The 25,625-nt window shown below is 38.3% G+C and overlaps 1 protein-coding gene across 4 annotated transcripts in view; it reads right to left on the reverse strand.

Moving 5' to 3' along the window:
• LOC5568922 (GTPase-activating protein CdGAPr) overlaps positions 1-25,625 on the reverse strand; it is a 203,000-nt gene that overhangs the window by 16,051 nt on the left and 161,324 nt on the right. For 3 of the 4 annotated variants that reach the window (XM_021847505.1, XM_021847504.1, XM_021847503.1), the window contains exons 3-7: positions 12,111-12,603; positions 1,413-3,253; positions 1,106-1,347; positions 780-1,048; positions 175-722 (exon numbers count right to left, since the gene is read on the reverse strand). In XM_021847505.1, the coding sequence (XP_021703197.1) occupies positions 175-722; positions 780-1,048; positions 1,106-1,347; positions 1,413-3,253; positions 12,111-12,404 (3,194 nt within the window). In that variant the 5' untranslated portion in view covers positions 12,405-12,603. The remainder of the gene's footprint in view (positions 1-174; positions 723-779; positions 1,049-1,105; positions 1,348-1,412; positions 3,254-12,110; positions 12,604-25,625) is intronic. The other variant, XM_021847506.1, reaches the window with a different exon arrangement.

The raw sequence follows: 25,625 nt of genomic DNA on the forward strand, positions 1-25,625 counted from the left end.
ACGATGGATTTAGACGGAAAAATGTAAATAAAAAGAAGGGCGACAAGCCTCATGCATGGTGATGGGAAAGGCTGATCTAATTTGGAAGAAAGTGAACCATCTGAATTTTCCACAGAAAAAAGATACTCTATTCTATGAATTACTATCGATCAGATATTTAGTTCAATCAAATACCTCTCATACAATGATGATCCATTTTTGTGCACATGGGTTTGATGCTCATCCACACTCATCTCTTGCTCTTTTGAAACATTGCTGCTCTCCTTATTTTTGGCACTCATTCCCGGATAGCTGAACCGGGTCTCTTTGATGGGTGAATCGTACTTCACATAGCTATACTGCGGTCCCGGATAGGAATTCCTAATTCCAATCAGTTCATGTTCATCATCGGAGTCCTCTGGCAGTGGGGGTTTGTGTACTTGAGCACTTGTGAAAATCGTGTTACTATTTAGTGAAGATCCTCCGCTAGAAACGTTATGCTCCGGAGTGTTGCAATCAATGAACTGGATATCACTCAACTGATCTTCCAGCTTGTAGCGTTTGCAAAGACTTTCATCTGGGTTGAGGGAGCCTGACCCGGTTGATGCTACCATCCATTGAGGCTTGTTGGGATCCTGCGGACTCTGAATATTCAACCGAGGCTGCTTCTTGGGACTAGGATTCACACTATTTCCTCCACTGGTATACTCTTCGGGCCTGGCTCTCAGCGTACGTCGAATAGACTGCGGCGAAAAGTATATGCTTCAATCATCTACATTACCATACGATCAAACACTTACCTCTTTAGCCACCTTAGGACTACTAACTAAGCTCTCGCTCTCGGAGAAAATCCTCATTTCTGGCTCCTCGCGATCAAAGTTCAATCCCAGTTCAGACAGTTCCCGACTGGGACATGTCACTACACCCCCTCTCAGAGGTGACTGTAGCAGATCGAAGTACGAATCATGTGAAACCGATCGACTGTGACCAGTAGTTCGTAAACTGTCGACTGAATTGGACCGGGCGCACGACTCGATGGTAAGCGATTTTCCATCAAATATATCAACACCTGAAAGAGAAATGAAATGAAGCATTTTGGTGCATTCGAGAAATCTTAAAAACCTACTCTTGGTCATCTTATCTTGAAGCAAACCACTGTTGCTTTCCTTAATGGCGCCGTTCTGGTCAAGCTTCGCAGATCGTTCCTCATTCAACGTTCGCCCATTGGTCACAATCACAGGTGGTTCCTTGTTGGTTGGCGTAGTTGGATTGCTATACTCCTTTATATCCTGATTGCTGTTCGATTGCCGTGGTTGCCGCGTAAAAATAGACTTCCACGACGAATGGGATTTTCGCTTATTCCAGCTTCTAGGCGATAACAAAATTTAAGATCATTAATCGTTCAATAAATTGTCCAGAAAACAATAATTTACCTCGGGACTGGTAGTACCGTGTGGTACTTATCAGGTAGACTGGATGGCCCACCTCCAACTTCGATGTATGAACCAATGTGCGTCGATGGATTTATTATATTGATTGGAATTGTCTTCTCGGAATTTTCCATGCAGTTCCGACGGATGCGAGCTTCCTCCAGACTGAGCAATTTAGCGCCTCCGACGCTTAAACTCTTCGGCCGTTCCATCGACAGTGACAGATCCTGATCCAAACCACTATGAATCTGCAAACTGTTGGAATCGCTCAGAGAATTGGGTTGGGATTCAATGTAGTGACTGCCAAAATCATCCCCACTGTCGTCGAATATCTGTTCACAGTTGCTAATTAGATACTCGGTGACTACGGCTTGAACTCCTACGCCGCGAAGCGCCGCAACTCCTCCCGATTCCAGAGCAGGCGACCGAAGAAGATTTGGAGCCCACACGATTGCTATGTTTCGCTCAGTCATACCTGTACTAGTCGAATGCCGGGAGATTTTCAACAGATGCGTTGCTAGATACTTCAGCGTTCGGTAGTGCGGAGGTGGCAGCTTCTGAACAGTTTGCCGGATCAGGCGGAGTTTGAGATCGGTTGGAGCATCGAGACGAGTCTGGATGGCGTCTACAAAGTGATCGTACAGCTGGTATGTACAAAGCGGATTTGGCAGTTCTCGGAAGTACATTTTCAGTAAGGAACTCACAGCATGAATGTCCTGTTTGATCTCCGGGTGCGTTAGATCCGGGATCCGTTCTTCGTCGAAGGCACGTCTAAGTTTCTGTATATTGGAGGTAATGCCCGATAGTCGGTAAATTCCATCCACAATTCCGTACTCTTCGATGAATTCAGCACAACATTTCAGGACCATTGGAATGTCTTGTCCACTGTTGAGCAAATGCTCGCCAAGATCACAGGAAAACACACGCTCTTTGTAGATACCACTCTGTTTCAGTCTTCGCCGGGAAGGCCGCGATAGGATAAAGCTTCGGAAGAACGCTATTAGTTTGCCATGTTTCCTTAGAACCGGTTTGGTCGGCGACACAGCTAGGGAACCAACCAGAGGAGCTGGGAAAGGCATGTGCCGGGGAACTTTATCTCCAATTGTGGCTACGCAGCTTTGTGGAAAGAATCCTACTTCGTATTGGTTCTTTTGCAGATGACTTTTCTTTCCACGCCACCAGATTGACTCTGCAGGGCTGGGCATATCGATAACGGAAATCATATCTCCGACCTCGATCGAAATCTCGTCACATGCTTGCGCAACATACCTTCGCACACCGTAGGCTGCTCCAACGGCCGGAGTGTTGATACTTTTCATAGTCTCCTCATCAGCTACCGGTAACCGCCTGCCCTTATTATCGATCTGCAGCCATGTCAATACTGGGCCACATGTCATGGCATCGGAAGCAATCGCTGATAGCCGATTCAAGTAAACTCCGACGATTGTCTCCAGTTCGTCATCAGCCTTGTCCGAGATGTCCATCTCTTTCAAATCTTCCAACTCACTCACCCGTCGATCGTACACACACCGGTGCAGCATCTCATCTAGGAAGCGCATGTTCTCGAAGGATCGCTTTATCAGGAACGAATCCGACCGGCCAGCAGTAATCCGGAGAATGAACCAATTATTTTTCCCGCCCAGCAGATTGGTGACCCCATTGGGAGCGTTACTGGTTTGCGAACTACTAAGGTCGGTGCTCGTCAGCAGGGAAGACTGGCCGCTTTGTCCTTGCAGCTGGGAATCGGTCTTCTCGTCCGACACCAACCGAATGGACAGCTTGCCCAGCTGAACCCGCTCGTAATGGAAGTGGGCGCATTCTTCTAGCTTGGGAAACCGACAGGACTGCAACGAGAAAAGCAAGGTGAATTAGAAGAGTATGCATTTGGAAGAACGGGGAGGGATTTGTAAGGAAAGAGGAACTAGTTGCTATACGAAACAATGTGGACAATAAGCTCTGTAATTTGATATGTTTAACAATTTTTACTAACTTCGAATGCTATTGTAGCTACACTAAGTGGTTCAAGTTACAATTTTCAGAAAGAACCGACTTTTCAGCGTAGTGTTCGTTTGTGCACTTTCAAATTGTTCATTTTTTTTCAACTTAAAATATTTGCATTCGTATATCGTGTGACAAGTACGAAGATATTATATTCCTTCAATCCAGGTGCTTTTGTTCACATTCGGAAAATGTGGGACATATTTCAGTTCAATATGCTAAGCCAAGGTCAATAACAGATACATCTTTATTATTTATCACATCATTATTTATTACGATGACTTACTAGGGTGGTTTAGAAAATCGTTTTTGTTCCACACCGCTTTCTTCAATTCTAGATCAATATCTCAAAATTGAAGTTCATTTGGACGAAAACTGAGTCTACACAAACTCTTCAAAGTTTGTATGGGAATTACTATGGGAAAAGCAAGCAATTCATTCAATCGGCTATAGTGTTTGTCCATGTGCTCTTGACAGTTAGAGCTACGCTGATACTGTTAGACTAAACTCTAAAACTATATGTTTTTAAATTTAGTTTTCATTTACTCATAGGTGTTCCACTAAATAGCTAGAAGATTTATTATCAACATGGTTCTATAATATCAAGAAGCGCATGTGTGTTTTTGGATTTATTAAGAACGATTTGAAACTCAGCATCCAGTTATAAACTCAAGCTCAATACGTTAATTTATGACATGACAAAGTTCGTTGAATTTCGTAATTTAAGCGCCAATCTAGCGAACAGGGAGTCGTGGGTTCGATTTCTTCAAGAGCACGTGGTAATCTTGTAGCTTCTGATAATCGCCAACGGAATGTAGCGGATACTGAATGGGATCTGAGAAATCATAGCGGATTCGTGGTGTTTCTTAGAAATCTTGAAAAGGCTTTCCTCGCAACCCCTCACATAACTAATGGTCGACTCTAAAGATACTGCGACGACTGTGTGATATAATAAAAAATACAGAAATTCCTATTGAGATGCATTGGATCAATAGCGGAATCTTGTCGATTTCAAGAGAGATCCTGAGAAATTATAAGAAATCAATCCATTGAATCCTGAGGACTTACAGCAGAATCTGTGGATTACTTTAAGATGCTGAATGGGATCTGGGGATCCACGAATGTTCTCGTTGTGTTCCTTGCGGAATCTTCTGAACAGAACCCTGTGTCCATGCTTCTGAGAATTATTACTAACAAAATTTTTGATAATGCTCGCGATCTTGATGAATATACCGAAGAGACTATTGAGGAATATTTGAAGCTTTTAAATGATATCCTGTGGATTAATAACGTGCGCTTAGGGTTTCGTTACGGAGTCCATAGCGAGATCTTGAGAATTTCTAGCTCGACCCTTTGGATTCGTGGAAATTGCCTACGACAAAGTTCACCAAACTGTGGGTGCTCATTTTGGTAAGAAAAAATACATGTAAAAATTTGAGGCCCCTACATGGATGCTAAGTGGTCCCCCAACGGCCTTGAAGATATCACATATAGATGACCCCCTTGCGCAAATCGAGCTCGCTGCTCTAGTGCACGCTATATGGGTATAAAAAGCCACTAGTTACACATTCTCATGTGCGCGTTGATAGTCATCGAAAAAGTTTATTTCCTTTTTAATTATGAATGTTATATCAAATAGCTTTGTTCAATAAATTGTCATTGTTTAAAACAATTTATTAATTTGGCCAGTACCACGTAGTTGGGTAAATGTTGACAATAAAGGAAAAAAAAAGTTTATTTTTACCCGATTTTACAAATTGACCGGAACTAACTAACTAAAATAATATTTTATACTATGTACATCTTTATATCAGTGCAAGCTGATATAAAATTAACAACTACAAAGAAAACAAACTTCTATGCTCACCAATAACGAGCCCGGGTAATTTGTTACTTGTGGCTTTTCGTACTCACGAAGCGTGTACTAGAGCAGCGAGCTCGATTTGCGCACGGGGGTCATGTACACCTGATACCTTTAAGGTGAAACAGTTTGGAATCAACTACTAAGAGTGCACTGGGCCCAGATAGCCATAGCGGAAAACGCGCAGCTATTCAGCAAGACCAAGCTGAGGGTCGTGGATTCGAATCCCACCGGTCGAGGATCTTTTCGGGTTGGAAATTTTCTCGATTTCCCAGGGCATAGAGTATCTTCGTACCTGCCACACGATATACACATGCAAAAATGATCATTGGCATAGTAAGCTCTCAGTTAATAACTGTGGAAGTGCTCATAAGAACACTAAGCTGAGTAGCAGGCTCTGTCCCAGTGGGGACGTAACGCCAGAAAGAAGAAGAAGAGTGCACTGAAACTTCAAAGGCCACAAATCACGCGAACAAAGCATCCAACAACAGTGAACTTTTTATTTTGGCTTTGTGCACTAGCAGAAAGCTTAAAATAAGAAGATCAGAAACGTTTGCCAACTATTTCTCCAGTTTTGTGCCTTTGAAAACGTGAGTAGGGGCATAAGTCGGCCATTGTGACGGCCATCTTTGGACTCCGAGATGTTTCACCTTTTAAGGCCGTTGGGGGACCACTTAGCGTCCACGTAGGGACTTCAAAATTTTACCTGATTTTTTTCTTACCAAAACGAGCATTTTACAATGACGAACATTTCGCATTTTCGAGAACTAAGGGACGGCCTAGTGTGGGTTTGGCGAACGCTTTTGAGAGACTTGTCAAGGGTTCATTCAAATATTACGTAACGCAAAATTTGCCAATTTTAGACCCCCTCCCTCCCCACGTAACAGTTTTTGTATGGAAAATTTTAAATTTTTGTATGGACCGTAACACTATGTAAGACCCTCTCCCCCTGTTGCGTTACGTAATATTTGAACAATCCCTAACTGTTTCATAATAACAATTGAATTAGACAAAGAATTAGTTAAGTTTTAATAAAGGAAGGATCGATTTTAAATATTATGAAACGGAAAGTTCTTGAAAATGGTTCAGCTACAAGAATTAGAAACCAAAATATACTCTAATAGTTTCCAACAATTTTATTCGTCTCAAAAATTTTGCGAGAGATCATTTATTAATCGACAAACCAAATAATTTTTAAAATTAAACCAAAATTCAATTACAGCGATACACCAAGGACAGTCAGGTCTCTTATTGAACGTTGCCACACACTTCACGCTCATCGCAATTTCTCAGCTACTGTTCTATCCATTCTAATGAAATTTGGTAGGTAATAAGCGCATACTATGCCTCAGTCGCATACGAAAAATCAGTTTAATCCCATTAACAACTGCTGAGAAATAGCCGTGGAAGGAAAGTGGGTGGCAGCGTCTTATAGGAGACCTGACCGTATTTTTTTAAATTTTCAACAGATCTTCAACATTTTAGTAGGTTTATGTATTCTCCTAGAGTTCATTGATATTCATTGATACACTAAAAATGTTTGCAGAATTTTAAGAAAGTTTTAACCATTTTACTACCCTTGAAAGCATGTTAGTTCCACGTATGTTGGATCACCTCACATGGGACAACTATACGTTTATGGACAGTTGTTGGCTGAAATATTCTCCAAAGGAATGAAGCGAATGAACTAAGAAGATTTAGTTTAAAACATCATTAATTAAAAAAAATCCTATACAAACCACAGTTCCAATAAATTCTCAGTTACCATTGATAAACCAGATATTTCTTTAATGTTCAAAATAAAACACGTGAACATTTTTAAGATTTATCCTCTAATCTATTTGTTTTAAAGCATATCTATCTTATATTTTTATAGCCTTGTTGTGCAAGAAACATTTATCTTATTGTTTTTCTCTGCTGAATCGCGAAATATGTAAATAAATAAATAAATAACTGTTAGGTGGGTTTTACATCAAAAAAGTTTTGAAACCTATGGCCTACGAGATACTGAAGATTCCTGGCAGACTTCTGAGAATAACGTGAATTCCATTAATTTCCTAAATACAGTCAGTGACAAAAGTTAGTAATCGAATGCTGTTTTCCATACAAAATGTCCATGTTTGAGAATCTGTATCTCAGCTTCTGGTAGTCCGCATTTGCTGAAATTATGTTTGTGTATTATACTAAGCTCATTAAAGCCATTCATTTTCTAAAGAGTTTCAGAGAGTTGTTCGACGACAAAAGTAAGTAGCCAAGAGCTTTTTTGATTTGATTAAAAAATGGGTAAGTTATAAGTGATTGGTGTGTTTTGAAAGTTTGTCTAACTTCCGAAAGTGAACAACTGTCCCGAACAAAACTATCAACCACAATTTACCGGGTTTGAATTAAATTTAAAAAAAATATTTGGTTACTTACTTTTGTCTTTGAACAACCCTTTAAAACTCTTTGAAAAATGACTAAAAAATAATGATCTCAGTATATACAAAACTTCAGATTATTTGTAATTTGTCATCCAAATTTTAGCCAATACGGACAACCAGAAGCTGAGATACAGAGCCACAAACTAGGGCATTTTGGAAAAACAACTAGATAACTCGAAAAAAAAAATGAGATGTGCAATTTTGAAAATATCCCCGTTTTACAAGGTGATGGTGAATTGCAGATAATATGATTGAAAAATAAACTCTAACTAGTATATTTTGATTGACACGCTTATGAGCTGTGGATATTTTGCAGCTCCAATTAGAAATAATGTTTTGACACATTGAAGTCAAAAAAATCCATCAAGGCGACAAATTCATGTCAAATTGTTTCAAAATCAATTGTTTTGTACAATAGCGTTACAAACTATTTCTTCTCGTCAATGTTGACGTTTATTGAGCTTGAACCAAAGGCGGCCCTTAAGCCGCAGGTTGAGCATCACTGCGCTATGGCCTGGTTATTCAAGAAAATTTACAATCCGAAAACTGACTGGTGGGATTCAAACCCACGAATCCACTTAAATTCCTCCAGTAAAAAGTTCATCACCAGTGATCACCCTCTTTCTCGATCCTAACTAGCAGTTTTTTTTTCAATCAACGTAGATTTGCCAATATTTGCTATAATACCAGTATCCGCTAACACGAATTAAGTACCGTTTTAAGACACATAGCATAGCATAGCATAGCATAGCATAGACTGGCTGTACATGTCAATGGTTGTTACTCCGTGATTGATCGAAACTGGTAAGAATTGCACTACGATCCAAATGTATAAGGGATGGGAATTTCCGCTTTCTCGAAGATCTAATATTACTATTACTGATTAATAACGGCGCCGGCCAAGTCCTTACAGTCAGTTGGGATTGGTAAGGAATGATAGGGTGTAATGATTGTTGCTTCTAGAGACCGAGAATACCTCTGCATCTCCACAATCACCACGGTAAGGGTGTTTACTAGTGAGAGAGGAAAAAATCTGGGATTCACCTTTGGTCGGTGATGCGATCCATGGACAAGGGGGAAATATACGACTTATACTTAAAGCTAGTTTTGTATTTTTGTCTCGAGAAGTGTTTGGTAGAAGATTTAAAAAATACGTCTACATCTATAATGTCGAACAATTCAAGTTTTTATTAATGGCCAAAACAGAAAATTATATGTATATATTTTAAATTATATGAAACAGGAATAAAGCCGACACTTGTAGTGACGAACCATACATAGTTTGTTAGAAAATTACATATGAGTATTACTGTGCATTTTTGTCTCGAGATGGTAGAAGTTTAAAAAAAAATACGTCAACATTCATAATGTCGAACCATTCAAAAGATATGTTTAGTAATGTCAAAAAGAGAAAAATATATGCATATTGAAATATTGCCGACACTTGTAGTGACGAATCATACAAAGTTTGTTTAAATATTGCATAAAAGTAACGCTTTCATGAAAAAATGTGTTATCATAAGCATGAAACGAGCTCACCAGTTGGTAATCCTTCCTCGACTGAACACGAATAGCTCTTCACACTCACACAGCGCGAGCAGCAAAACTTCTTGGCATCCCGAAAACAAACCGTCTTGCTTGGGCTTTCCGAAACACTGTCCATAAAACGCGCGAAACGAAAAACGAAAACAAACTCCCGGCGACCTGAAAATGAACCCTTAAGTATCGTTTTAAGACACATATATGCATAAATCGAAACCTCAGAATATTATTGGAAGATAATAGGGCAAATGTATGATTTGTGTTACACCTAAGGGAAAACTGGTAAAACATGGTGATAAAATCATGAAATTTGTAATTTTAACGTATCAGTCGATAGATTTTAAATCCTTCTATTATTTAAATGTATAAAAATTACGATTTATTTGAAATTTCGTTGCAAAAACCCTTGCATCTATAGGAAAACTATTCTTAGTGGCACAAACCTTTGTTTTCTTATAGGACCCTCCATTATGGGTACTGACTATAAGTGCAAAGAAACAAAATTTTTAAGCAAAATAATTGTTTTGAATAGCTTAATGATTAAATTTCATGGATATTATTCGATTTCTTGTACTATTTTTGCATCGCGCATCCTAAAAAATATATAGTGAAGTATTTGAGCGAAACTTGTCAAAACACACTACCTCCACTATTGGAGCTACCTCCACTAAGTGAGAGTTTGCCCTAGAAGAAAATAATTTTTCTTAAAATATTGGCTTCCTTGCAACTCATTTCGCTATTCTAAATTCGCCACCATAAGAAATCAATGTAGATGGCGAATTATTCAGGAACAGAAATTAAAAATATGGTGAATACTGGTGCTGGTGATCCATTATTCGTCACCCCAATTTTCAATACAGTTACCAGTTCTTATATTTTTCCTAATGAATAAGGATTGAAAGCTTTGATTCCACGTATTGACAGTATTCAGAAATCTACTGACTGATTATCAAAAATATTGTTATTGGGGCGGCGAATGTTGGTTCATCTATCCTATATCTGTAAAACATTACTAAATTTGATTTTTGCACCATGGACAGCTTCTTGTCGTAGAAGAACTGTCTGTATCATATGATCAAAGGGCCAATTCCGTTTTTCCACCTGGCTGTATTAATAGTGGCTCTATTTCCACCCTGAAACCGCCATATGCCATTTCCACAACCGCACCAAGTATCGTGTCGAAAATCATATTTCAACAAGCTCATCAGCGTCACCCATACTGTTTCGATCATGTCCCTACCAATCCACGGAATAAATGCATGCACGGAAAGTTTCTGCACCGGACAAGCGTAAAATTGATACGTGTACCTCGGTTGCAATTGCAACCAATAGGGTGGGTTACACGCTACTGCGGTAGTGTGTAGTGAATCATAATTCGATTTGCAAGTAAATTATGCACATGTTACCCTACACGACCGAACCGATACCCGGTCGATCAAACTCGCCATGCTACGATGCAAGTGAGAAGTGCACCTCACCGGCTTTAGGGGGTGGTGGTGGTGGCGTTGGCAAGCAAGCAAGGTTCGAACGCAAACATTGAACTTGAGTGGGTGGTGTCCGACGCGTTTGTCTGCTACGTTGAGGACATGCAATCGACTTTTTTCAACAGTGATTGCAAACGCCAGCAGTGATAAGGTGCGTAATGGAATAGGTACAAGCATAAGCGTAGCCAGAAGAGGTTTATTTCTAAAAAAAAGTGGAAGTGTCATTACAAATGCAATGAGTTCATTGCTGACAAATGAGTGGTCATGCAAGTCTATTTGAACAACCTCCAAAAACTTTGGAAGTATCAGTAGTGGAGTTCTCAGTTAAATAAATGGTGATTCTTTAAAAACCCTCGTATAGAAACCATTGGAATAGATCATGAAAGAATCTTTGCTAAAACTGTAGAAACATATTCGAGGATATTCTATACGAATCCCAGGAGACGAAATACTTTAAAGAGCCTGGAGAAATCATGACATTTTGTGAGGGAAATTTATGCGAAAATCCTTTGATTCTGAAAAGGATTTGATCCTTAAAGAAAATTCTTCTTGAGTATATCTTAGAAAATTTTCGAAGAAACCTTATATGATCACCTAGTACAATGAAGAACTAAAATAAAGGTTGATTCCGGATTTCTCAATGCCGAGGGCACACTCTACGACCAATGGAATTACTCCTAGATGATTTTTTATACGCAGTTCGCCTCTTAAGCTATTGTTTGGCTGATACATACTTGTAAAATTCAGGCAAGGAGCTGATCAAGAAGTCGTTTCTGATCACAGTACGAAGTTGCATGCGTGAAATTCATGAATCAACTTTTGAGGTCGTTCGCAATCACAACCAACCACCTAGGTGGAAAATACTGGCTAAGCCCATGGGTACATGTATGTTTATGGGCATGTATGTGAGTAAAACTAATTGGTAAGATTTCCATGAAGCGTGACGTGTAGTTTATGTACATCGTTACGGAAAAGATGCATCTTATGCTGGCATATCTATCTTGTTCAAAAACTATTTATTAAAGCTGCAAATCGATTCGATTATGTGTACTCGCATACACATACATATTTTTTCTACATCCATTCTATTGTATTTTAATCCTCATTTCAGTAAAATTTGTGTAAAACCCTTAGCGTTTATCCATAAAGTTACAGAAGAAACATGTTAGAGGAATACGACGAGCAATGAAACAGAAAATTTGAATAGCAAAGTGATGGTCACTAACGAGTTTCCTGCACACTCAGATGGAAGCTTGAAATTGAATTATGGACTGCTTTACCCCCAAGTGCAAACGAAAAACCGTAGAATTTCAAAAACCCTGTCAACACACATAGGAACAGTCGTCGGTAGCAAGGATAATTCAATTGCAAACTTCAATCCTCTCCACCAACATACCCCTCCGATGTTCTGCGACCGCGTCAGGTTGGCACTCTTGATGTGCGTCGAATCGGTGGAAGTATTGGAAATTTGCGATGTGTTCATCACCGACGATAAGCCAGCTCCGCCGCCATCCGACGTTACACTGGTGCTGAACAAATCGTAGTTGATTTCCGACTCGCTGTCACTGACGGTGCGAACTTTTTCAGACATTTTGGCGACAAGGACGGGTTCCTGGTTGTTGGCGGCCAATGTTACACCACTAGTTGTCGACGACGCAGCAGAAGTGTGTTTGCTGGAGTGACTCATCATTTTCACGCTGCACTACTGATACGGCTTGAGACTATGGAAATGGGGGTAGCCTCCCTTAACCGGCGAAAGACTTTGCAGGAAGATTGTGGTTTGGAATGGGTGTAGCTTTCTAAACGACAGCCGGCCAGTCATCTGGATTTCCGGCTGGGTTTGTGTCACTGCTCGGGCTCAAGTGACACATCATTGCTGCCGGTTCGGTCTGTAATGAAAAAGAAAAGATCTAGTTAGTATAATACTTACACAAGTTGCAAAATTATGATCTGAACAACACGATCGAGGCCAATAAAAGCAGGGCACATAAACTTTACATGTATGTTGTTGAAATTTTGAACAGGTGCTATTTTTTGTGCATGTAGCACAACAATTAAGGCTTTTCCAGATCGAAGCATTATACAATGTTCCTTCGTTTAACCCCCTTACCACACAGCTTTGTTCAACAATTTTACTATCAAAATGGCGTTTCTAAAATAAGTGCTTGAACAAAAGTTGTTTGGAATGAATTATATGATTCAAAACCACTATAAAGTATGTTTTTTTTTTATTTTCAATAGTTTGACTATTAGGTGATTTATTCCAAAGTTTGATTTGGACATTACAATACAGAAAAACAATAAAGTAAGACGAGAAAAATAATATCTTTACATTGCATTGGAAAATTACAGCAATGGAAAGAAGATCTGACAAAAAACACTTCATATAACAACGAATTAATAGTGGCTGAAATGCTGCGATAATTATTCAGCACTAGAATCATCGGCTAAAACTCATGAGAACATTCTTGCAGAAGTTTTAAGTTTTATTGTGGATCGAAATGGCAATTCTTGGAATACATTAATTATTTTGTAGAGGAATGTCCTTGAATTTCCTGCCAATTTCGCTGTTGTTAAATAATTCCAGAGAAACACTTTAACCTGACATATCTAGATGGCAAGAGAACCACTTTGCCTACACACAATACAGAAATTATTCGAAACATCAAACATTGAATTTGAAGAAACTTAAAAGACTTTCAAAAATTGGAGACCCTTGCAATATTTTCATCAGAGTTCCTACGAGGAAGAAATCCTTGCAAAACCTCACTCTTCAGTGTACACTGGAGCCTTAGACAGCAGTCCAAGTATTAGTCTAAGTGTCCGAAGTATCCGTATTCTACAAGAAAACTTCGGCAGCTTCTGGAAATATAGAAAACCCGTAGGAATTAATAATGCTCAAGACCTGTTTCTGGACTGAGAAATTTTCGTTCCTGGTACTGATTCATCGTGGAAAAACGTGTGAGATCTTTTCATGTTTCCAGTGATCTTTTTTTCGGCGTTAAGTCAGAGTGGACCAAGTGATATTTTTCAGTTTTTGAGAAAAGTGGGCTTAAAGTCTAAAGCTTTGTATTTTTTTAACTCGTTAAAATTTTGGTTCAATATTTCTATACATCTTTGTGCTACTTTCAAACAATATGATGTGAAGTGATAATCATGAAAAATCATAATCCAGATCTCTTATAAAACAATTTGTTGATGGGTTATGTACACTTGGTCCACTCTGACTGAACTAAAAACCAACGTTCAGTGAGTTGGTTCACTCTGATTGAACAATTTCTAGGAAAATAACAACCATATAATGTTTGCATTGTCAAACTGGGTTCATATCTCTAAGATCAACAGATTATCAAGAACCTTTGACATCAGTATCGTAAATTTTTCAATAATGCATATCTTCTATCCCGAAATTAGTGGCATTATGATAGCTTGAAAATTAAGGTTTTGCAGGGTCAGGACATTGAAGACCAGCAATATTCAAATATGCGTTCAGTCAGAGTGGACCAAGTGAAAATTCTGAGTACCGACCAAAATATACTGGTCCAATGAGCAGGTTCTAGGAAATTCCATACATACACCATAGAACTACCATGAACTTCTATCGCACTCTGAAAACGACTCAAAAATGCAATAATCAATCAGTTCATTGCTTTTTGACACTTGGTCCACTCTGTCTGCACAGAAATTGTTGCAGTTTCTGACCATCCATCCAAATATGGTAAATGGTCAATAATCAAAAATAAATGCATCGGATTAAGTAATATTTATGAATTTCTATTGATGGATAAGTAGAATAATCATTCAATGTAGAAAAATATATTTTTTTTTAAGTATTTCATTTCCTCGCATTTATTGACGCGTTGATCATTTTCGCTGTAATGGTAATAAGCACTTGGTCCACTCTGACTGCATACATTTATCGATTTTTATTGATCGTCCAAAGTAAATTTGTTACATATCTCTCGCAGTTTACAACATTCGTTATATCTGATCAAAGTGAAATGAAGGTAAGGTTATTTCGGATTTAATGGAAGAATAATCCAAATCTCCCTAGTTTTGTACTTGGTCCCCTCTGACTTAACGCCGACTATATTTAAAACTAGTGGTCCCAGCAAACTTCGTCTCGCCATCAAGTAGGCTATTGAAAAATGACCTGTAACGTCCCATGCAAAATGGCAGTTCGGTTCACTCTTGTTTTTCAAACTTTCCCGGTGACTCCCATCATTCGATTTAGAGGCCCATTTTTGGCATAATTTGTTCAATTATGATTTGTCAAGAATAAGCTACGATTTCGTAGTTGCCTAAAAGGAATGTAGAAATTTAGTTTTGTAAATATTTCTGTAGATTCAATACGTTGCGAAACTGTATCATTTACAAATGAAACCCTTGCGATTTCACGCCGCACTTTCAAAGTTTGTATGTCAATAAGCATGCAGCGTGCTTTGTAGGATGGAAGTGGAAATGATGTCCAACCTAATTTACGAAGAGCATATACAGTTAACTCTCCCTTACTCGATATTCCGTATCTCGATATCGAGTTAGAGAACCATAGTAAAAGTTGGTTTTCATGGCTAACTCGATGGTCCCTTGGAACGCAGTTGCACTGCTTTTGTGTTCTGTAACTCGATACCTCCCTAACTCGATGGTCCCTTCAATATCGAGTAAGGGAGAGATGACTGTAGTAGAAAGTGTTTTTGTACAGATTCTAATCTATCTCTGTGTGTGATTAAGAAAGGAGACCATACAATGCTTATTCCGTTATTGATCTTACATATGCAATATATAGAGTTTAAATTGTGTATGGGTCATGAAAGTTGTAGTAGAAACGTTTTATGAACCCTAGCATGTTATTAGCCCTGTGGTGTGGATTATTGTATTGCAGTGGTCTACGAAAGAAAGTTTAGAGTCTAAGATTACTCCCAAGTCCCTTACTCTTTGTTTACATTGCAAAGAAGTTTTTGGAGGCACGTCGTTTGATAAAATTATACTGTGTTCTTCCGTGAAAGTGGGCGTCCTTACTTGCGAAAATTTGACGGTCCTGGAGTGGGAGAGAAGAATTTGTGCGAATTATCTCGCAATTGCTGAAGTCGGTTAGTACGCTCACTCGATAGGTACCAACGATATGCACCCAGATTCGCTGCTGCTTCAGCTGGGCCAACTCCATATTCCTGATGATTGTCAGAAGAAATTTGAAGTAGATGATCGGGATCCGTTGGCAATCCTTCCGACGCAAGGACCATCCTAATGCTAGATGGTGTGTTGCCATCAATGCAGATATTCACAGGCTGGTCCTTCATGTATGCCAGAATCAGTCGGACGATCTTCATGATGTTGGGATCACGAAGTCTTGCATTTAGGAAGCGGCCATCGCCCTCCTGTACTTTTTATACATACAAACACGTTGGAATGCTTCAGGTACATAACTGTAAGATCATTTTTGAAATCCGATAACCCGTTCTCCAGCCATTTCGTGACATACAAACACCATTCCATTTTTATTTATATAGAAGATGTCCTGAAATAGGGTGCAGAGCTACTTAGAAACTTCCATGATTAACTTTTTTAAGTTTTTTTTTCGGCCGAATTGTATGAAACTTTGTAATAAGAATCACTTCATGACGAGGTATATTATAGCCAAATATGAACTCAGTAGCTTTCAAAACCCCCACTGAAGTAGTAAGCCGTCAGAAGGGCCCATAAATGAAATCACAACAAGCGGACTCACCTGATTAAGATTTAAAACCCGATCTCAGGCCCGCAAAATCTTGCCTAGTATCAGAAAACATATGATCTGCGCCGGAACTACGTATTCCGGGAATCACTGTACAAAACTCAGTAAAAACCATTGTGACCCGTTGTTACCATTAGGGGCTGTCCATTAATTAGGTCACGCTCATATGAGGAGGGAGTTTTCTCAATCGAGTGATAAACATTATATTGAGTACATGAAAGACTTCACCTAAGAATTTCCTTACTTGTTAATTTAAATATTGTTCTACTAATTCTTGTTAATTTAAAGATTATTCTACTAATGCCAACGGGATTTAGTTCGAAAATTTATCAAGGATTTCCTCAAAAAATGCCTCAAAGATTACACAAGCAATTTCTCAATGATGTGTTCAGAGTGTTTGTCGAAGGATTGTCTTGTGGTTTTTTATGAAATTACAACTCATGAATTCCTCCAGGACATGTTTCGAAGATTTATGCAACTATACCGTAACTCCACCCGAAACCCTCACAAGGATGACTTATGAATTAATTAAAAAATGCTTCCGAAATAGGTTCCAGGAATTCCTTCCGCAATTTCACAGAAAGCTTTCTATTGTATGAGAAAGACGACAGATAACACAGCGTAACAAATATGACACTTTTGCGTGTCTCAAGGATCAAATTATGTGTCTCTAGTAGATTTTGGGTCGCTGAGTCTGATGCCGTTCTCAGAAATGTTCCAGCACGTCACAATTTTTAGCTACAGGTCGCCAAAGTTGTATAAAACACTGGTTTAAGTGATGTTTACATGAAATTTAAAGTATGATTTATCAAACTTTTTTGTGATATGATCTACCAAACATGCTAAATAGGACTTGAACTTTCAATTTAGATACAAATCAGTTGATATATAATGATAAATTTAGTTTAAATCGATTTTTTTCAACATGCTTGCAGTCTTCATATAAAATTGTTCGTTTCTCTTATATGAACTTCGATGATAATTATTGTTCTATACATGAAGTTTGAATTCTGTGACAAATTGAGCAAATAAATTACCGTACAAGTTGGAACACTTGCATGCAAGTTGGCTAAAACAGTCGTATTTTGCATTTTTCAAAAGTCAATACACAGTTAAAAATAATGAAGATTACACGTCATGTAAACTTCATTTATGCGATGTAAACATGACGTCATGCAAATTTCAGTTTGAATAATGTAAAAATGTATTATATGTCATGTAATCACACAGAATACTGCTAGATTACATGACATATCATGTAAATATCCATGATATTCCACGCTCCAATTATGTACATTATATGTATCAGAATTTTACACGTTTCGTTCGAACTGTGTATCTCAAAAACTAGACGTGCCATGATGTTTCTGAAAACGGCAATTGGCTCAGCAACCCTTAATTTAGTAAATAGCGGTATTTTGGAGCTTGAGACAAAACCGTGTTCCGCAGTGTAATAGGAAATAAGTTTTCATACCTTAACATAATTGCCGCACAGTGCAGCTTTCTGCGAAATTATTCCTTTTTATTGTCGAAAGATTCCAAAATCACGATAAAAAAAAATCAACTACTATAGAACATACACTTCTTAGGTGCTACTCCGTGATCAATCAGGATAGTGAAAATGCACAGAGAACAACTCAGATGGAGCTTGAGTTTTATCTCTTTACTAGTGGTCCCGGCACTCTTGTTTCTTGAACTTTCCCGGTGAATATCCTGGGATTTTTATACACACAAACACGTTGGAACTCTTGACGAACATACAGGAGAAATATCATTCAAATGCGTTGACCCGTTCGTAAACCATTTCGTGACATACAAACACCATTCCATTTTTATTTATATAGGAGACAGATACCATCTGCAATGTACAATCACACTACACTTAATATTTTTAGATTGATAACGGCGTCGACCACGTCCTTATGTTTATCGGGAAGAGTTATTTAGATAGTCTTTGTTACTAGAAAACAGGAGAATCTTCTGCATTTCCACACCTTGGAAGTGAAAGTGTTTCGTTATGATGGATGAGGTATTTGATCGTGTGAATCAAAGCCAAATATCAGAATTTCAAATCTACAAATCTGGAGAACCGTCCGATTGAGCTGAAAACTTGATTGTTTGGTCATCACTAGCAAGTGACCAATCGACCAAGTTTTTAGTATCAACGGATATTTGGTTCTCCAGATTTGTGCTTTTGAAAACTAGAGGTTTGGCTTAGATTCATCTTCACCTTAAGTCGATTTGTTCAATTCTAGCGAATAATAGAATTGCTGATGTTTTATGTCATTAGCAGGATGACGTAGAGAGATGAAAAAAGATAGCTATTAGGAAGAATGTTACAATTATGAGAAAGGGACGGCCGGGATTGTACCCACGACCTCCTGCTTGGGAATCAGAAGCGATAGCTATTGGACTATCAACCCCATCGTCTATTGTCCAAAGATTTCCCGACATCAAAAGTCGTAAAGATTTGATGAAATGTTCTCTAATTTAGAAAACTTTGAGGGAAAAATACCCATCAACCGAATAGGGGCTCTGAGAATTACAATTGGCTTACAATTATTGTAATTGTAATTTGTAATTGCTCAATCCACACCCTGGCAGACAATTATCCGCCAATCTAGACACGGGCTGGGTGAGGACCTACCAAGCCTCCCCCGTTAACATGTCCTATACCGTTTAGCACACCGGGTTCTTCCACAAGCAGGCGCCGGAATTAAAGCGGTCCCACAAGTTTCAGATACATTAAATAGATATAGTCCCTCTGCCACTAAACCGAATAGCGCCCTCCACCTCATCACCAGCACTGCCCATCCCGCACACCAAACAAAATGTCGGAAGTGGCGTGCCGTGTAGCACATCAGATGTTCTACAGAGCACACCACCTCCGACACCATGCTCAACGTACAGCAAAGACAGCGCTAATAAAAGCGGAATGCGCCATTCGATTCAGTACCAGAGGGACTATAAATGTAACGAAGAGGAAATGAAAAGATAGTAGAAATGGTTTGGCTGTTGGATTGCTGGAACGAGAAGAAAGAAATAAAGTTATTACGTTAAAACGTGATTTTTATAGTTGAATAAATGTATCGATAGTTTCTCATCTGTTTCTTTTCCGTATCGTAGTTCCGTCGATTCTATCTCGAGTTTTGTCGACTCCGCTCGGGCAATGAGGACCGTGATGAAATGAAAAATATAAAAATATAAAAATAAGAGCATTAGTGTTTATCTATTATTTAATGTGGTTCTCATTTGCTTTCAAATACCTAAGTAACATGTGAACTCTGCCTCTATTAGAAAATTCTAATAAATCATAATTTATTCTCCTCCACTTTCCCTAACACAAAGTATTCCTATTTAATAAGACAAGTGCAAAAGCACAAATAAAAGTGTGAGACCGCATCGAATCATGTTGATGCCCTCAGAGCACTCATTCTTCGATTTGCGAAATATGAGTCCGCTGAAAACACCGATTCGACTCGACGCAATCGCGCACCTCTACCGGCTCCTCCGCACATGTAAAAACTTCTGCGATAATCCTGTGGTGTGAAAGAAATGCGCAATATTATTTTGATTTCAATCCTAACTTCATGACCCGTAGGCTCTACGCGTATGATTGTTCATTATTTAGGCTAAATATACCTGTTTATACCTGTACATCAGAAAAAAAAAACGAAAAACGACTACGAATATCTTGCAGCGTAAAGTTTAAGTGATCAATTATTCATCCTCTCTTCGACCCTGCACTATAATAACCTCCTAATATAACGCCGAGCTAAAGATTCTTTCTTGCGTTACACAATCTGAACAAGAAACCATTTTCAAATACTTCCCATAATTTATGCGAAGCAAAACAGATTCCACTTTCTACGTAATGTAACCCAGCATAAACAGCTGCCCAACTCTCCAGACCAACGCCCTCCAAGATCCAAGGTGCTGCTGCCTTACGTTCAAAACTTCTTTCCTCAAAGTCTGTCTATCAATTCCGAACTCTATTGCATACTACAATACCAATCAGACCCTATTCCTGACAAGACACAGAGTCACAACCCCAATGTGATGGATTTACCCACAACCTTGTCATAACCCCTCTTACGTTTCGCTATCCTCGGAAGTCACCCATATTGATGCTTGGCAAAAAATATCAGTATTCAATCCACAAATCCCAGATTACACCACATTACGTTGGTCCGTTTGGCGTCGCCGGTGGATACCTGTTCTGACATTCTTTTCTTTCAAACCCCATTTCAAGCCTGTCCCCCCACTTTATCAATAAGAAAGAATGTTGACGAATCACGATAATCTGAAGATCGTGACCAGAACGGAGGTAGGATTTATCACTAGGGACCAACCACCACCAATTACAATTGGCTTACAATTATTGCTACATAATTGAATAATAACAATAAAATAAATATGACTTTGTGTTTTAGATAACTGAAAAGGTTGAAACAATGTAACCCAATTCTCATAAATTTTGCAAAGGATTGTAAGCCTCCTTACATTGTTTGTTGTTTTGGGCCTGACAATTTGATTCTTTGGTTTTGAAAAAGCATCCGCTCAAAAGCAATCCTGTTTGGGAGTTTTCTTGGATATGGATGTACTGGGTTTAATAGTGAAACATCTCATGAATCATAGGTTTGTTGTTTACACTTTTAGTGAGTCAGGACAAAATTGTCCTCGCTCCAAGTAATCTCACAATTGCTTGTAACTTTCATTACGGGAAATTTTACAGATGATTCCCTTCAGAAGAAGAATGGACGTCTCCTTTGTTGAAGTTAGAGCTGGAGTATATTCTTGCGAGCTAATGCTAAATCAATTTTATTCACTTTGTAGACATGACACCGTTTTTTATGCGGAAATATTTACTCTTATGTTGGTAAAATAATATACTTATGTTCAGGTAGTTAGACTGCTATCAAAGATCTTGTGTCGGTCGTCTCAAGTTCGAAGTTAATTATCGCCTGTTGACCCTAAATTGAGGAATTTAATTAAGTCAATTTTATAAACTTTGTATGGAAGTACATTGACCGATGAGTTAGCCCGTAATGGAGCATTGCATTGCCGTCATTGGTCTTAAGCCAGCTATTCCAGTTTCGAAGTGATGGATGAAGCTTCAGATTAATTCTTGACCACCAACGCAACACAAACAATACTGTAATATTTTGAAGCCTTGTCGTCAAACAAAGTTTTACATTGATGAAAAATCTAAATTTTGTAATTGGGTGTAAGTGTGAATGAAATGGTTTCATCATCGTTGGGAGTGACGCAGCTAACAAAGTTAATGTCACTCCATGCGCGTTCGTCTGCCAGGGATGGGACACAGGTATTTCCACCTAGTGCCCTAGCTAAAAAGCTTTGGTTTGAGCGCCATTACTCGCTCTAGATTGATGAAAAATCTACAGAGGATTTAAAGTACTTGGTCAACAACTGACACAAGGTTTCCTATTAAGAAGGCTGTTCGAACACATTATGATATAAAGAAATATCAAAACGTTTTACCTCATGTCTGTCTTCGTAACAAAGATACCGGATATCAAACACACTTTTCGTGCAGTCAATCGGACCAGTCATCTCCGGGTTCGTTGAATGCACAACGATAATAAGCCACGAAAGACAATTGTCGACCTACGGCTGATTTTGCACCTCTTATTGCGATCCATCCATTCATCCATTCAAGAAGCATCTATACGGCCCGACATGACGAGCAGGGTGAACATTATTACTTTGCCTGACCTGAAGAAATTGTTCAATGTTTTATGACTCTGAGCGAGCGTTTGCAGCTTTTGCACGCCATGTAACCACAAGCAATTACTCGTCTGAGACATGCTGGAAAACGCTTTATGGTAAATAGAAATTGAATTTCTTTTCCTATCACAACCTGTAGTGACGTTTGTGGCGGTTATCGTTGTCACATAGCAGTCCTCCGTCGACTATGGGCAAATTACAACTCTCCTGGATAGTGATGGAGCACGTGGCAAAGCACGTTCGTCGAGCACCATTTAAGGCAATTTGGAAAATCTTCACCTGAACGCGCTGGCTGGAAGTCGAGGCGGTAGCAGAAAGGTGTCCGTGCAGTAGGGTGTCCCAAAATTTCAAGTAATTAGAAAACTTGGTAAACACGGTAGTTTAAGATATTAAAAATAAACTTCTGTATAGGGGAAACTCTGTGAAATGACGTTTAAGGTGATTATAGAACGGTCACCACCAATAAGCAAGCAATTTGATTGATTTTCAACGCAAACTGTTGTCAGATTCTCCAGTCTTGTGCACTTGAAAATTCAAAGTTTGGCTTCGTTTTATAATCACCTTAAAGGTTGCCCCGTAGAGGTTTTCCATTTTTAGTTCAACAAAACTTCAAATCTTTGAAACCATCACCAAACAAACCATTTAAACATCGAAAGTAGGTATCAAACTTAACCTCCCCATGAAAAGATGCGGAGCTTCGCAAGAAAAATCTTCCATCATCATCTTAGCTACCATTTGGAGAATAAGCCCGCAAGTTTTCTAACAAACTGAATCTTTGGGACGCCCTACTATGCAGACAAATACGATCGCCCGTGTCGACGGAGATGTGGTCAGCTGATGGTTTTTTGTTTGAAAATCGAAAGTTGTTAAAGGGATCATTGACTGGGCACGAGTGAGGTAAGCACAACTTGCCATTATCCGTTATTATCGCAGGTTGTGCGACTTTTAGCCAAATCCGGCTGCTCAAGCCGGTCGTAAATCTCAAAAGAACTACACTATTACGGTCGACGGGTGTTGAGGTGGCGATAGATGAATTTTAAATTTGAATGAAACTTTTATTAGTCGCGCCGCCGTGATCAATTTCGATTAGAGTTCACTTGTTCAGCCATACTCAAATTGGTCAACCATCGGCCAGTGAAAGTTCAATCAACTCGTAATTGAACGTGGGAAGGAACGCCCCATTTTAGGATCTCCCACGGATCGACAAATGCAGGCCATGGTCAGAGACTATAAGAGGATGTTTTCTCATTTGGCAACTCCAATCAGGGCGACCCACATGGCCGAATGGGTAAAAATGTGACAAACAGTCATAAAACAACCATAAAATGATGAGTTATGGTCTCGTCACGAAGAGCTTGTTAAGGATTGGGTCGTACGCTGTCTGAGCGACGCGTCTCTCATCGTTATAACTTTGTTCAAACGTAATCAACTGCAATTTGGCAAATTTCCAAAAAATCGACAGTCTGCAAAAGTTGTTTGAACTTTGCATCGCTGCTGCTGAGTCGATGATTGAACATTTTTGCTCATAATTTGAAGATTGTTGGGAAGTAGTTTATTGAATAATGGGAAATAGTGGAAACAAAACATTGCGCTAACGTGCAGGAGGGTAATGACTAACCTGGGGCTACAACCGATAATGCCAAACTATTATATCCTAACTTTCGATTTTTTCTTATCTTTCGTATTAGAATTGGTATTTGAGAAATACGATCAAAGTTTATCCATTAGTTTAATACATAGTACCTGGTTCTTGAATTTCATGAACATTTCTTCAATGATTTTGCTCGATTTTTTAAGTAACTAATTAAAATATTATCTGTGAATTGATAGAATCTGAGTTTTCAGTAATTGTACTAAAATTACTATAAGAAATTGAACCTGATTTTTATCCAAGAATTTCGACTTAATAGAAATTCCCCAAGAATTACGTCCTAATCATATCAGAGTAATTATATAATAACAATTTCGGATATAAACTAACATTTACGTAGTGATTTCTGATAATTATTTCTACCAACCATGTAGAAAAGAACTTAAACTTATCTCCGTATAAAAGTTGAGGATTTTTATAATTTTGAAAACGACACTTTTCCAAAGCATTAAAAATCACACATTTTTTATATCGGAAGTATTACAAACTACGTAAATTCATATTCTCCAACCCATAATAACTGATTTATGTAGTGAATTTAGCATTTAAATCAGCATACAAGCAGAAAATCTCATATACATGTTGACTGAAATCGAAATGCGAATTCCATGTCAAATCGGTCAGTCACAGAATTGGACCATCTTCGATTTGCAGTTAACTTTGACCAGTTTTTGGTGTGGTAGGATGGGTGTTTTCCATAGATAAACCGATAACTTTAACTCGAGAATAACTTTTGAAAATGGATTATGAGTTTTTGCATGCAATTTATTTAAAAAAAATCCAGTTCCGTTTGATTTTAGAGAAAAACGGTTTTATGGAGAACAACAGTTTTGAATTACAAGATAAATATATACACTGAAAAAATATTTAGATATATCATAAATAAAATAAAAGTTAGGTTTACCAGAATACTACCTTTTTGCATTAAACTTGAAATACCTCTAAAATGGCTACTTCTAGAGAAGTGATTATAATCATCATTATGCTTTAGAATAATTTCAAGATTGTTATTTTATCATCAAAACTAATTTATTTTGATGAAAAACCAACATTTATTATTGTTTCGTTATTGAAAAGTTAATAGAATATCAAACTTTGTTGAATTTATTATTCTTTAAACGAATGCATCTTTCTTTATTTATCCAATGATACTCATTGTGAGTGCTCGGAAACTTTTCTGATTTTCAGATCTTGAAGCGTATGAACTTGGTTAAGAATGCGAGGACTAGACATGAAATGAGCATAGAACTGTTTGGTCATTTTGAATTGTCTGCATAAAATGCTCTTTTGTACATCAAATCTAGGGGCCAATTTATATGGTCATTGCATTTACGAAACCCTTATGATGAAGTGCATCAACTCATACTCATCGTGAATCAGGATATTGTGACTTCCAGCTAAAATATATTCCTAGAGCTGATGACGGTGTCGCCGACAATGAATGATAATAAGTTGATTAAGCTGATAACAAAAAAAAATCTAACTAGAGAATCGTGTTTATTTTAAATATCGGCTGTCTGAGGCGACAAACGTTGAGTTGCTTCCATTTGAAATCAGCTTATCGCGATTCATACGACTCGCAGAATCAGCCTGAAGGATAAAATAATAGCAAGAAACGTAAAAAACGCACTGTGTATTAAGACTAAATGTCATTCTGTTAAATAGTCGTTGTTCAGACAGACTGAACCAAGCGTTTTTTAATGGTTTAAGGAAAACGTACCCCAGACATTCTAAGCATCAAAATATTTGCTTTATTTGCTGTAATAATGGAACTTATTTAG

Source organism: Aedes aegypti, chromosome 2 (genome assembly GCF_002204515.2).
Source record: "Aedes aegypti strain LVP_AGWG chromosome 2, AaegL5.0 Primary Assembly, whole genome shotgun sequence".
NCBI lineage: Eukaryota > Metazoa > Arthropoda > Insecta > Diptera > Culicidae > Aedes > Aedes aegypti.